Source organism: Hypomesus nipponensis, chromosome 1 (genome assembly GCF_054491055.1).
Source record: "Hypomesus nipponensis isolate SF chromosome 1, ASM5449105v1, whole genome shotgun sequence".
In the NCBI taxonomy this organism is placed as follows: Eukaryota; Metazoa; Chordata; class Actinopteri; order Osmeriformes; family Osmeridae; genus Hypomesus; species Hypomesus nipponensis.
Genome location: NC_140361.1, coordinates 18,572,999 through 18,586,224, shown reverse-complemented (window position 1 = coordinate 18,586,224; position 13,226 = coordinate 18,572,999). Strand labels below are relative to the sequence as shown.

The following is a 13,226-nucleotide window of genomic DNA, read 5'->3' as shown; positions in this document are numbered from 1 at the left end:
TGTTTGTGTTTTTAAACTTCAGCACTACAATTAATGTGGAGTCACAAGGCTCCTGAAAATGAGGTTCTGGGTCAGTGTGCTCCTATTCCATGCCAAAGTCTGGGGTGTCTTTGAAGAACTTCTTTACTGGATGCAGTAAATTTGCACTGCATGCAACTGCAAAGGAGCAAGAGGCAAACCAATTAGTTGAACAATTTGAGCTGAGCTTGCCTCTATGTAGCCTTTTGCAATTAGCTAGCTAGATAATTATATCAAAACAAATGGCACTAGCTAAGCAGAGCTAGAGCTAGCATTGTGAGGAGCATTGGCTAACTTTGCATGTGTTAGCTACTGTAATGGTATGCTAACTATTCTAACTATAATAGTTAGGAGTAATATAGAAGCATTTTGTAACTCAATTAATTTAAGGTGATTTTGAATTATACGGCTCAAACAGATTTGAGTTCATGGTAATGTCACGGGTGACCAAATGAGCACTTACTGGCAACGTTGCCACAACGTCATGTGTTAGCTGGGTAACAACACGGAAATAAATGACACATTTCCGAAGACCCGTATATTTTAAGACCGTGCCTTTGCTCTGTGCAACAAGCGCCATCTAGTGATCTTTACATGTCAGTTATAACGTCCCTGTCTGTCAGTGGCGGTCCAAGCACATTTGGTGGCCTGGGCGAGTTTTTTTTTTCTTTTTCAATTTTTTTTGGAGTGAAAGTAAAAAGTCATAAAAATAAATTGTGCATTAAAGAACTGACACCAGAATACTTCCCATTTCTGCTAACACGACAGACAGGTTTGTTGTCAAAGTGCACTCTTTAGAGGTCCATTGTGCTATCTGATGGGTTAGCTTACAAGTTTTTCAACTATTCAATTAGACAGGCAACATTAAAGTGCCTAGACTTACCAGGAGTGAAACTACGGGCTTCATTTATAACTGTGTGGAGTGTTGAGTTGAGCATTCACTTGAGAAAAGCGACATATGGAGGATACATGAGGTGCTTATGCACCAAAATACTCCAATTCATAACACAGTGCATACATACGTCCCACACGGATTCCCTTGAAAAATCAGTCAACTCCAAATTTGACATGCATGAGCGAGAATCTCATCCCACACTTTTAAAGCATGTTGCCTATAAATAGTAAGTGAAACTTTCAAAATTAATATGAATTTATAACTGCATGACCACAATGACTGCAAAGGCTGACAGTAGGGGCGTAGACAGACATTGTTAACATTTGGGGCTCAGCCCAAACCTATCATTGGACCTTGAGTATGCTTAATGTGCAAAAACACTTGCATTTTTATCATGACTGTAGTTTCCAAATCCCATACCCATTACATCATAAATCAACAGGCAATTACAAAAGTTTCTTTAAAAGGTAGATTCTGATCTAAACTCAACTTTTGGAAAAATACCCAGGTTTTTTTGCCTACGTTCTACCATTTCTCCTCTAGTCCCTTCCCGCTGACTCTCTTCCTGCTATCACAGACTGTCACTGACTGAACCAGCCCTGAAAGAGCTACCTAATGTGGTGTTACTTTGTCTAACTATGATCATCTGAGAGATGCACAGACCTGCTGATTATAGACTTAAAATGGCTAACCAGGTGTTGGTTGAGGACCTCTCTTTGGGTCAAGTTCAGGAACAATCCTAATTGTATATGAGTATGCTTAAATACTAGTAGGGAGTCAGATGGCTGAGCAGTTAGGGAATGGGGCTGTTAATCAGAAGGTTGACGGTTCGATTCCTGGCTGTGCCAAATTACATTGTGTCCTTGGGCAAGGCACTGCCCAACTGCAAGTGGCAGCTCGGATCTAAGATGGATTTGAGAGACTGCAGATAGAGTGCGGCTAGTTAGATTCACATTTGTATTATTGTTTTAGTTGATTTTATGTAATGCACTTTGAGCTGCAATTCTTGTATGAAAAGTCTTACTTACTTACTTACTTCACCCTACTTGCCTCCGGGAAAGTCACTGTACACTGAACTTGTAGTCGCTCTGGATAAGAACGTCTGCTAAATTACGTAATGTAAATGTAATACTTCTAACTTTTGTCAGGATAAAATTTGGTCATTCTCAAATATTTTCATAATTCTGACATTTACTTTACATAATTTCAATTCTTGTTGTTTTACAGACTGACCAAGGCCAAAAAGCCTTCCAAAACATTGAATACCTTTTTGAACACAAGATATTCCTCTCTTCACCATGTTCATCACCTTGTCTGAGATTGCCAAGAGCTTCAAATCCAACTATCTTTCCTTCTAGACCTCAAATCCACCCTCCTCCACTGCTCCCTGCAAGTCTCTATGCTCATAATCCTCTTCTTGGCCAGCAAAGAGTCTCAAGCCTTTCATGGAACGCAACCCTCCATCCTTCATGCTGATTCCGTCGTCAAGGAAGTGACACCTATGGATACAGTCCTTGACCCTCCAGCTCCCCTTGTACCTCCTGCTCCCCCACCACCTCCTCCCCCGCCACCTTGCTCCTCCTCCTCATCTCCCTCCTCCCTCACCCATATAGACTGCTCCTATCAGAGCCGTCTCAGGAAGCTGAACTGGGAGAGGATTCCCAAGGAGAAGGTATACTTTGGATAAAAGCGTCTGCTAAAATGAATAAATGTATACCTACAGCTCTGTAAAATGGAGGTCATGTCTTGGCAATAATCATTCTGCCATTGTGTTTAATGTTTAATTAAAGTCATATAATGATCAATCAACCAGGTGGAGGGGAGAAAGAGTGTGTGGAGTGGAGCAGCCAGTGAAAAGGAGGATTTTCCCATAGATCTGCACTCCCTGGATGAGCTTTTTGGTCAGAAGGACAGCCAGGTCCAAGACAGGACCCGGATTCTGAGACACGGGTCTGGCCTGCTGCGCTGCAAGGCCTCACAGGAAAGCACCAACAGCCAGGTAGGAAGGGAGAGAAGAGGGAGAAGGGATTTGGTGGTGAGAAGGGATGAGTAAGATGGGGTCAGGGGTGGGGGGGAGAGAGAAATATCTTTCAAAGTATCTGTATAAGTGACCTTCTGAAACTAATGGTTAAGTCATCATGGGGCACTATGTTTACAAAACAAAGCATCTAACCTTTCTCAACATTTTGGCAGGTTTCTCTCCTGGACTCCAAGCGCAGTATGAATGTTGGGATATTTCTACGTCAGTTCAAAACGTAAGTCAGGATCTATGTATTTTGTAATGATGGTTATAAATGTAATTTCTGTCTCAATCTTTTTTTGCTGGAGTAAAGAATGGTCCTTGTTGGACCAGCATGTGTGTGACCGCTTGTGTGTATGCCTGCATGTGTGTGGCCAGGCTGGTTCTCATGTACCTTCCTGAGATGACAGTATGTCACAGCACAAATGCTGTGTCACAGAAACCTGGTTAAGGTGGTGATCATAAAGCTCCAACAATATCTTAGATTCTTAACTAGTAAGTGTTTTGACTGTATGTCAATTGTCATGAAAGAAGGGTGGTGGGTTGTGTGTGCTGGGGAGGTGGCACTCAGGCACAGCAGTGTTGGGGCGGCGGGGGATTAAGGATGCCCCCAACCCCAGGTCAGAGTTGACACCTGTCCCGATGTCAGTCAGACGGTCTGTTATCATCATGACCCCTGTAGAGAACAAAGACAGTGACAGGAAGCTGGTTGGATGGCACCCATTCACTTGAGAATTTTTGGAAGATAGTTGAACAGTCTATGCTGGAATTTTTCTTTTTATTTGAAAAGTTGTGTGCCTCTGTGTGAAATATGATACGTAAAAGGTGCTTCTCTGTGCAGACTAGCTATGTTATGTTAGCCTAAGTTCACAAATCGGTGGAGATTCAATTGAGTTCATGATCCTAATCAAAGAGGGTGTTTATATGAACTAAACCCGTTAGGACTAGCAGTTGAAGCTTGAATGTGGTGAGTTGAGATCAACAAACCTTTGTAGTATTGAAGTTTAGGTCTTTATTTTAGGTCACACACATACACAAACACAAACTGAATGACCATATGATGGGCATTCCTGCCTTTTCATTAAGGTGTGTTGTCAGCTATTAGAATGACTGTTATTGCTTGAAAAATTAGAGTATGGTGTGTGATGCAAGCCAAACATGATACCTAAAGCAGTCACTCACCTAACCCGAGTGCCGTCTCACTACTACTACTGATTTGCCGGCACGAGCAACTGAAAGGCCAGTGCTAGGGATGGGCGTGGTTAATCGAAACTGCATTTTTTGAACACTGAGAGTAGTCTTAAAAATTAAATTGGCTATAAAAGTAAGCTTCATTGTGTTAAGAATTCCAATAGCCTAGTTGTGATGTTTGAAATGGTTAAAAAAAATGGTACGCTATTTGATGCTGTGTTCTGCTGCAAGTTTCCTTTCAATTGGTGCTCAAAACTGGTAAAATGTCCACCAGCTCAATGAAGTTGAGTATGCTTTGACTTCATGTTTTTATGAGGTTAAAGCATAAAGAAACAACTTTGTTTCAAAGTCAGACAGACAACACACAATCCTGCATCCAGTGTTACAACCCTCAACACGTTTTGGAAAATAGGTTACTACTGCGTACGTGAATCAGCATTTTACCCCGCCCTGAACACGCCCATTTTTAACCATAAATGTTCAATGCAAAGCACCTCATGAATGCTAATCCAGTGTATTAATGACCCTGACATTGTTCTTTACAGTGAATCATGCCGACCGGTGGGAAAAAAACAACAAAAAAGCGCAACTTCTCAGACACTGTTAGCCTATTGGTGGAGGCCCGAAAAACACATGATTTGGTGGCTGGTGGATTACCAATAAAAAAAAACTGAGAGTGGTGTCAACTGTGCCAGTGATACCCCGAGTTGACATACAATTTGAAAACAAAAGTGATTTGTTATGAACAGTAGTCTATTTAAGTTTGGACTGATAAAAAGGACGTAAATTGTAGCGATTGCGTGGGAGCCAATTCCAGTTTTTGACATACGATGATATATGCACAGTATTAAAGAAATATATTTAGTTAAACACTGTGTTCACCAGTTATCTAAAGGTAGGATATGTGATGTTATCCTGTATTCCATGCAGTCAGGGCATTTCCCCCTCCTGCTCTCCCGTAGTAGACAATCTGATGGTGAGACAGCGCTGAAATTTGATTTAAAATTCGAGTTGGATTGTACAAGGTGTTTATGGAACAATTATCAATCAGTACAAGTGCAAATAACACTGCTGGATTTAATCTTCATGATTATGATGACATGGGGTGAAAAAAACGTGTGTGAGGAAAACAATATATAAATATTACGTAATATTAATATATTAATATTAAGTAATCGTTCTTCCCACATTTACTTTCTGCAGTCTGACTACAGTACGGTCATCTGCGTTGCCAATTCCCACTGTCTCCAAAATGTGTGTAGGCCTACGCATGGGTCTGAGTTTGGGTGGAGGACCACACATTCTCCCGTCAAGTTTGTTTTTTATAAATCACAACCTTTGCATGGGAAGTGACGTACGCACATTTTAAGCCCCGTTTTGTGCGTACGCAACGTTGATAAATGAGATCCCTGAACAAGTAGATATGATATTTTTCCTGAATAAGAATGCGTAGGGCTAATGCAGTATTGGTTTAATGTTTTAACCAGTAGCCATGTAGCATGATAAGCAATGTATTTATTGGGTATTTACCTTTGTTCTCTCTCATATACATGTATTTATTTATTATTTTACCACCCCTAAGGCTCCGTAAATGTTTGCACTAAATAGACATGTCGGTGTCAAAATATTGGTATTGGGATTTACATTCTGTTGCATGGTTTAGGAGAATATAACGTTTTTGTGGCAAAAAGTGCCTTGAATGCTAGATAGATTGCTAGCCACATCAGTACTAGCCCAACGTCAGCACAAAATTACTTAGCAACGATCCATAGATAAGACATGCTAGTAAGACAGACAGCGACATCAGTGAGCCCTCAGCATTAGTATCGTAGCTAAAAGTCTAGAAAGGTTGAGGCTACTTTTTGCTAGGTACCTAGAACTGTAGCTCAAAGTCTAGGAAAGTTTAGACTAATTTTCACTAGATACATATGAACATGTCTTAATCTGCTTGACAAGTGGGCTCCCCTTCATTCTTTTGGTGAGCAGTCTCACGAGCCCTACTTACCTGGCATCATGGAGCCGAGCAGCTAAATACTAAGCAGTAGCGTTGTTAGCTAACTGTATCCCTGTGTTTGCCCTGTTGCTCAGCAAGTATTGTGCCGTGGTGTAGGAGGACTGATCGACCAGCGCATCATACATTTAAGACTTGCATGTACAATAAGTATTGTCACATTAATTTAAACTCATGTATAACATGTACTTAAACTCAAGCTTGCGTGGTGCGTTTCTGTGGATGAAATGCAGAACTAATAAGCTGTGGTAGCTCTACTCAGCCTACCTATTTTCCCACCCTTAAAACTCTGTCAATTTTTGCACTACATACACAATGTTGGTGCCAAACATGTAGCTAGTTATGTTTTCAGGCTGTGATATCAACACCCTGTATTTTTGTACGCCCTTTGACTTGTTAGCTCTTGCGATTCCCACACAGCAGTAGTCTAGTAGTTAGCTAGCTCATAGGACTGACCCCTTAAATTGTACTATGTTCCCACAGCCCTATGTTCCCACATTTCGAAGGATTTTCTTTCACTGACAATTTTGAAAATTAGGCCTTATGTTCCCAGATTTGGTTAGGGTTAAGGTCAAGAGAGTTTGGAAGCTAGCTAGCTCCTTCAAATCGCCAGCTACGGAATGGTGAACCCTTAATTTTGAAATAGCTCTTAGAAATGTGAGAACATAGGGCTGTGGGAATATAAGGCGGTGGGAACATTGGGCTGTGGGAACATAGGGCTGTGGGAACATAGGCACGCTCCCCAATTTAACAGGCTAGGTCTGAATGTGGGAGTAAAACTGAGCACAGCTGGCGTCCCCACGCAGGAATCTAGACTGCGTTGCATTTTGCGTTGTTACTGACAATGATCGCTTCCAGTAAACTTTTTTTTGAAATCCGCTAAATAAATGTCAAACGTATTTACGTTTTTGGTGGCATATTTTCAGTTAGCAGATGGTACTGTTTGAATCGTGATTCCATCTGAGATACTGCTGGTGACAACGTTGTTAGAATGAAAGTGTTTCAAAGGGGGTTCTTTATCAATGAATGAATCCAATATGAGTAGGCTAAATACTTGAAAATATCACTAGATGGGAAACACCAGTCATAAGGCTTAGGACAATTTTTACACAGGATTAGCCAATTTCTCAGTTTTGATGCAACTTTTCAACTATGTGAGGCTGCTATATAGCCACCCTTCCGTCTTGCAGTTTCATTCTACATTTCACTCAAACTCCAAATATTTGGTTCCAGAAAAGCTGATATGAATTTGTTAACTCAACTCGGAGTATGGCAACTCTGAGTTTAGCGCGTGCATGAATACTACCAAAAGCCAACATCTATAGAGCTCCGATACTAGGATTCACCATGGCAATCGACGACAAAAAACGTTGTCATACTTCACCACACTTTAGTTTTATTTCGTGTTCATGGTCAACAGGGCTCTCAAGTTTTGAAGACAGGCAAGAGTGACATTCCCCCCTCCGCCGCCGCCCCCCCCCCCCCCCCCCCCCGTCAGGGGGTCAAAATTAATTAATTAATTGCTTTTTACCTGACATCTTTGAAAGGCAGCAATGATTAATGCATCCATGGCCAGGATATAATAATGAAATACGACATTATTTTAAAAGTCAGAAGAATTGGGCCTATCTATGTCCTGCTCTGGGTACGATCCTGCTATCTCTGACATCCCAAGCGCCGCCACTACCAACTACGCCAACGAAAAGCTAGATATCTGTTGATGCGGGTGGCTTCTTAGTTACCTGAGGAGTGAGTTTCACCGATACACACCGGCTACATCTATAAACTACTTGTTTTGAGCAGGTGTTGTCAGTGAACAAATTAGCTAATTGAAAGGTGTATTATGAAGGATAAAATGTGTAGTTTCGAAATGTATCAAGTTGATGTTGAGCAGGTGGAAATGTTGTTGAGATCTTTAAATGTGGGTAGGTCTGTTGGTACAGACAACTTGGATAGTCGGCTGTTGAAGTTATCAGTGGGACATATTTCTAAACCAATCTGTCACATTTTTAACAGATGTCTGATGGGTGGGGTGTGTCCAAAACTTTGGAAAGAGGGCAAGATAATCCCTTTACCCAAAGATAAAAAATCAACCTTCTGTGGTCAAAACAGTAGGCCTATTAGCATTCTGCCTATTTTAAGTAAATAACTGGAAAATATTGTATTTGAGCAAGTGCAAGATTACTTTTCTAACAACGATTTGACTACGAAGTTTCAGCATGCTTACAAGCATGGTCATTCCACCTGCACTGCAATGATGCAAATGTCGGATAGCTGGCTAACAGGAATTGATAACTCAATGCTTGTGGGTACAATTTTACTGGACTTCAGTGCAGCCTTTGATGTGATTAACCATGACATTTTGATTTCCAAACTTACTAGTTATGGTACTAGTTACTAGTTACTTCATCAGCAATCAGATGGTCTAAGAGCTATTTGTCGGAGAGATCGCAAAGAGTTTATTTTAATGGGGCATTATCGTGTAGTAAGTCCCTGGATTGTGGTGTTCCTCAAGGGAGTTGCCTCGGACCTTTGCTATTTTCGATTTTTACAAATGATATGCCGTATATACTCAGTAAGGCTACATTGACTATTTTGCTGATGATTCCACTCTTTATTTTGCAGCTCCTACATGTTCAGAGCTTAATCAGGTTCTGTCGTTCGAGATTAGGAAATTGTATAATTGGATCAAAACAATAAAACTTGTTCTAAATATTTCAAAAACTAGGAGTATAATATTTGCTTCTAACTATAGATTATCTGATAATCCAAAAATTAATATACAAGTAAATGGTCAAAATACACAGCAAGTAAAACATGTGAAGCTTCTTGGACTTTGGCTGGATTCAACGTTGTCATGGTCTGATCACATCAACAAAGTTGTTGCTAAAATGGGTAGAGCTGTTGCAGTAACGCGTAAATGTGCACAATTTATAAATTCACGGTTGTTCAGTTGTGTTGTTTGTACATTGGCTTTGTTGTGACATATTTGTTAGTAAATGTGATTACTGTTTATGTACTTTTTGGACCCCAGGAAGACTAGCTGTCGTTTCAGCGTCAGCTAATGGGGATCCTTTCAAATAAACAAACAGGCTGTAAAACTGTTGGTTAAGAGACTCGTGAAAAACTGATGCTAATTATCTGGGAAACATTTTTTTTAACAGCAGTCAAGCTGTCATAGTTTGTTTCAAACAAGTTGTGAATTTGTAACATTAAAACAGGAGATCATGACTGTGCTCAAAGTGATGCTTGAGCTCCAGCGGTTTGCTTTGTAGGTGAATAAAACTTTCGGAAAACGTAGCAGAATCACGAAAAATTACAGGATATGCTTTTTTCCCATTGGTTGTTGCATTAAATCTTACCCAGATACAATGGTGCTATTTTCCGATTGGCTATTGTATAGACTCTTTTTTGGATTGTCTGATAAGTGGCAGGCTCGACTCCAGGGGAGATGCGCTTGACTGCCGATAGTGAGAGTGGGGCGGACAGAGGAATTTTGTTTGGGTGCTGCGGCATATTAAATATATTAATTTTCTGCGTGAGAAATACAAAATGAGTGACTGTCACTCTCAATGCGTGACACTTGAGAGCCCTGGGTCAATCTGAGCACATATTCCGGAAAAAAGCAGCGTAGCCTATAGCTACAATTGGCGTGGGAGACAATTGATGCAGAGTCAATGCATTTACTATTTGAATGCAATAGCCAGTCCATACATTGAACATTTAACCCCACTGCCCGTTAATATTACAAGAAAAAAAGTGGTGGACTTCATAAAATAGCATGTTCAATGTTATATTACATATAAAAACATACTACGAACAGGTAATGCATATTTTGCTTATGGGCTACGCTTGTGATTGTAGCCTCGACGTCACCATGGTTTTAATCATATTCGCTTTTTATCAAAGGATGATGATGATGATTAAGATGACGAAGAGACATTAATGACTGCTGCCGCAGAAATGGCTGCAGAGAATTATGTATGGTAGCTACTGGTAGTTCTCTCACATCTGGTGCGCCTAGAGATGGCAGCGCTGACGGGAGCTCCGCAAAAACTTAGCTTTTTGTTTGTCATTTTAGTGTTCATTACTTGTTTTGTCAATGTTATATTGTCGTTTATTCAGTATGACCGGCAGACACTTCTGGACATTAAGTTGTCACTTGGCAAGGACTGTTTTACGAACTTTTATTCCACTTTTCGGAGTGCGAGCTTGGACTGCAGCTGGCCCTTTGTTGTTCCGCCACTCTGTTTACCTGCGAGACGGAGGAAGAAGAAACGAGGCAAGAAGAACTTGTGAAGTGTGCTTGCAGATGGGTATGTTTCCAGACTGGGAATATCAACATCCTGTATTTTTGTAGCTCCTGCGATTCCCACACAGCAGAGGTCTAGTAGTTAGCTAGCCCTACAATTTACCGGGGCTATGTCTGAATCTAGGAGCCAAACGGAGCACATCTGTACTAGGCAGGTAGCAACGCTAGTGCTAAATAACTGTTTAGCTGGTCGGCTCCATGACGCCAGGTAAGTAGGTCTTGTGAGACTGCTCACCAAAAGAACGAAGGGGAACCCACTTGTCTAGCAGATTAATACATGTTGGTAGGTACCTAGCAAAACGTAGCCTCAACTTTCTTAGACCTTTAGCTACGGTGTTAATGCTGAGGGCTCGCTGATATCGCTGTCTGTCTTAATAAAACGTTGTATCTATGCGTTTTTGACAACCAACCAGCACTTGTCACCATAGGGATAGTACGAGCAAAACTACTTCATGTTTGGCCAGCAACAATAGGCTGAATGGGGATTTGAACTCATGAGAATAAGGTTACAAGTCATTCTCTCTATCGTCTCTGCTACACATCAACAGTATTAGCTTTGGTCAGCTTTGGGACAAAGGTTAAGAAACGGTTGACATTTCAAGGTGAAATTGCATGAAATTGTGCATGGTACTTCAGAATGATGTCATCTTTAAGCCAATAAGGTTTGAAAAACCATCAGTCAAAATTATATTTGATTTACTGACGCAAGATATTGAAGCAATATGGACATTTACATATATACACCCCTTTCAGCCATTTTGTATTGCACTTCTTATTCCATTTCACCCTATATAAAGACACATCAGCTCGCACACTATCCCCATCCATGCTGTTTCCCTCTCTCCCAGCGCAGGTCACGACAAGGCAAAAATGCTGCGGCGGACATATGACGTTTAGAAGTAGTCCAAAAACATGCCTTCCACACACGCCTTGACACTCTTTTCAAACTTTCCCAGAGATGGCTTGAAAAACGCAGACACTGAAAGTCTTCTTTAGATGATCTCTTTCCAGAATATCAGTCAATCCACAATTAAGAGTAGTCATGTGGGCAACAGGGCTAGGGCAGAGCTCATGTTCAGCTGCTTGCGAGAATAGCTTGAGGTAGGATAGCAGCCGACTATATGGTCCAATTAAACTACACAACATGCACAATCAGGGTGACCAACAAGATTATATTAACTAACAAACATGCCACACTGCATGCTGCGTACTCAAGGGCGCTGACGCTGATTATCTAGGTGTGCTCTGACTGCGTTATATGACGAGATGCTAGTGACGCCCGAAGGTCTCGGAGTCTCCTGCATGAACCAGTTCTGCCCGATTAGCAAGTTGTTTAGACAACAAACTCTGATGCTAGCAGTAATTGAATCATTGGTGAACATAAGGTTTGAGTCCATTTGAGTAAAATTGGGTAATAACCCGTGCTACTAAGAAGGTGTGCCCCGACTGCGTGATATGACGAGAAGCTAGTGACGCGCTAAGGTCTCGGAGTCTCCTGCATGAACCAGTTTTGCCGGATTAGCAAGCTATTTTCACTCATGTTTTGTTAGCGATTGAATGGTAATGCAAGCTAGCTAAAAACAATATTGGTTAGCTTGGCTAAACTGGTTTTCATAGCAACAGAAATCAACAAATTAGATCAATCAAACTTTATTCAGAAAGGGGGGGGGGGGGGGTGGCGGGAACATTAAAAGTGTAGGATACAGTAGGGTGACCAGACATCCTCTTTTACCCAGACATGTCTTCTTTTCGAGACCTAAAAAACGCGTCCGGCAGGGATTCCAAAAACGTCTGGGATTGTGTCTCATCGGATATTTGTGTTTCTGGGTCTTTCACAAAGTCATTATTACGCCCCTTACAAGTTTTGGAAAGTGTACCTCACTTACGTTCCACCTTCGTGGGCGAGCTCTGACTGTAGAGACAACTGTCATTGGTCGACCGCCTTCTCAGTGTTGCCAGCAGCACAATAATTATCCTCCAAATACGATCCTTTTGAGCCTTTGGTACAATACTGGCAACACTGAGCACCTTGCCGCCTCCAGTTGCATTGTTTACAACAGCACATGACATCTGCAGCCATGCCAAAACGTAAATGTGTCTTGATTTTCTTATTTTAATGTGGCCATATAAATAATGTATTATTTGTTACATGTTTGGCTTTAATATACGGACAAGACACATTAAGCCACAGAAGCACAAAATGATAAAAGATTTGTTTACATTAGCATTTTGCAATTTTGTTATGGTATACATAAATGATCATATAGCCTTATCATATGTCATTTGTGTCATTTCATTCGTGACATTTGTATGCATTCACATGGTCATGGTGCGGCATGCAATCCCCCCCCCGTAACAAAGTGTCCTCTTTTTCACAAACTCATCTGGTCACCCTAGGCTACAGTAAAAGTGAAATGGAACGTGTGGCTGCAGGCTATCTTCAGCAAGCTCTTGTCTACAAAAATCAGTCCTCCCTGACATTTTTGGAGTAGAATTGAGTGAAATACAGTCACTGCCAGTGAGCAAACCAAGTCTGACTCAGAGGCTAACGTCAAAACAATGCACTCTCACTAAAATGTTTCGTTTTCCACGAATCACAAATATAATAGGACCATGTGGCTAAAAGCACAATTCCCACGTCTTGACTTTTTTAGGGTAGAATTGACTTTTTTAGGGTAGAATTGCTCTACTTTTTGTAGGGTAGAATTGACGAACTGTAAATAAAATGGTGAACAAGATTTGGTGAACAACCAAAACATGGCTGCCGCCTAAGCCTATG

General features: G+C 41.1%; 1 protein-coding gene across 1 annotated transcript in view; it reads left to right on the top strand.

The window, feature by feature from the left end:
* The first annotated feature begins 2,312 nt into the window (after positions 1 to 2,312).
* fhdc2 (FH2 domain containing 2) overlaps positions 2,313 to 13,226 on the top strand; it is a 126,588-nt gene continuing 115,674 nt past the window's right edge. Inside the window, exons 1-3 of the mRNA XM_084698625.1 lie at positions 2,313 to 2,585; positions 2,727 to 2,912; positions 3,107 to 3,168. Coding sequence (XP_084554751.1) covers positions 2,313 to 2,585; positions 2,727 to 2,912; positions 3,107 to 3,168 — 521 coding nt within the window. The remainder of the gene's footprint in view (positions 2,586 to 2,726; positions 2,913 to 3,106; positions 3,169 to 13,226) is intronic.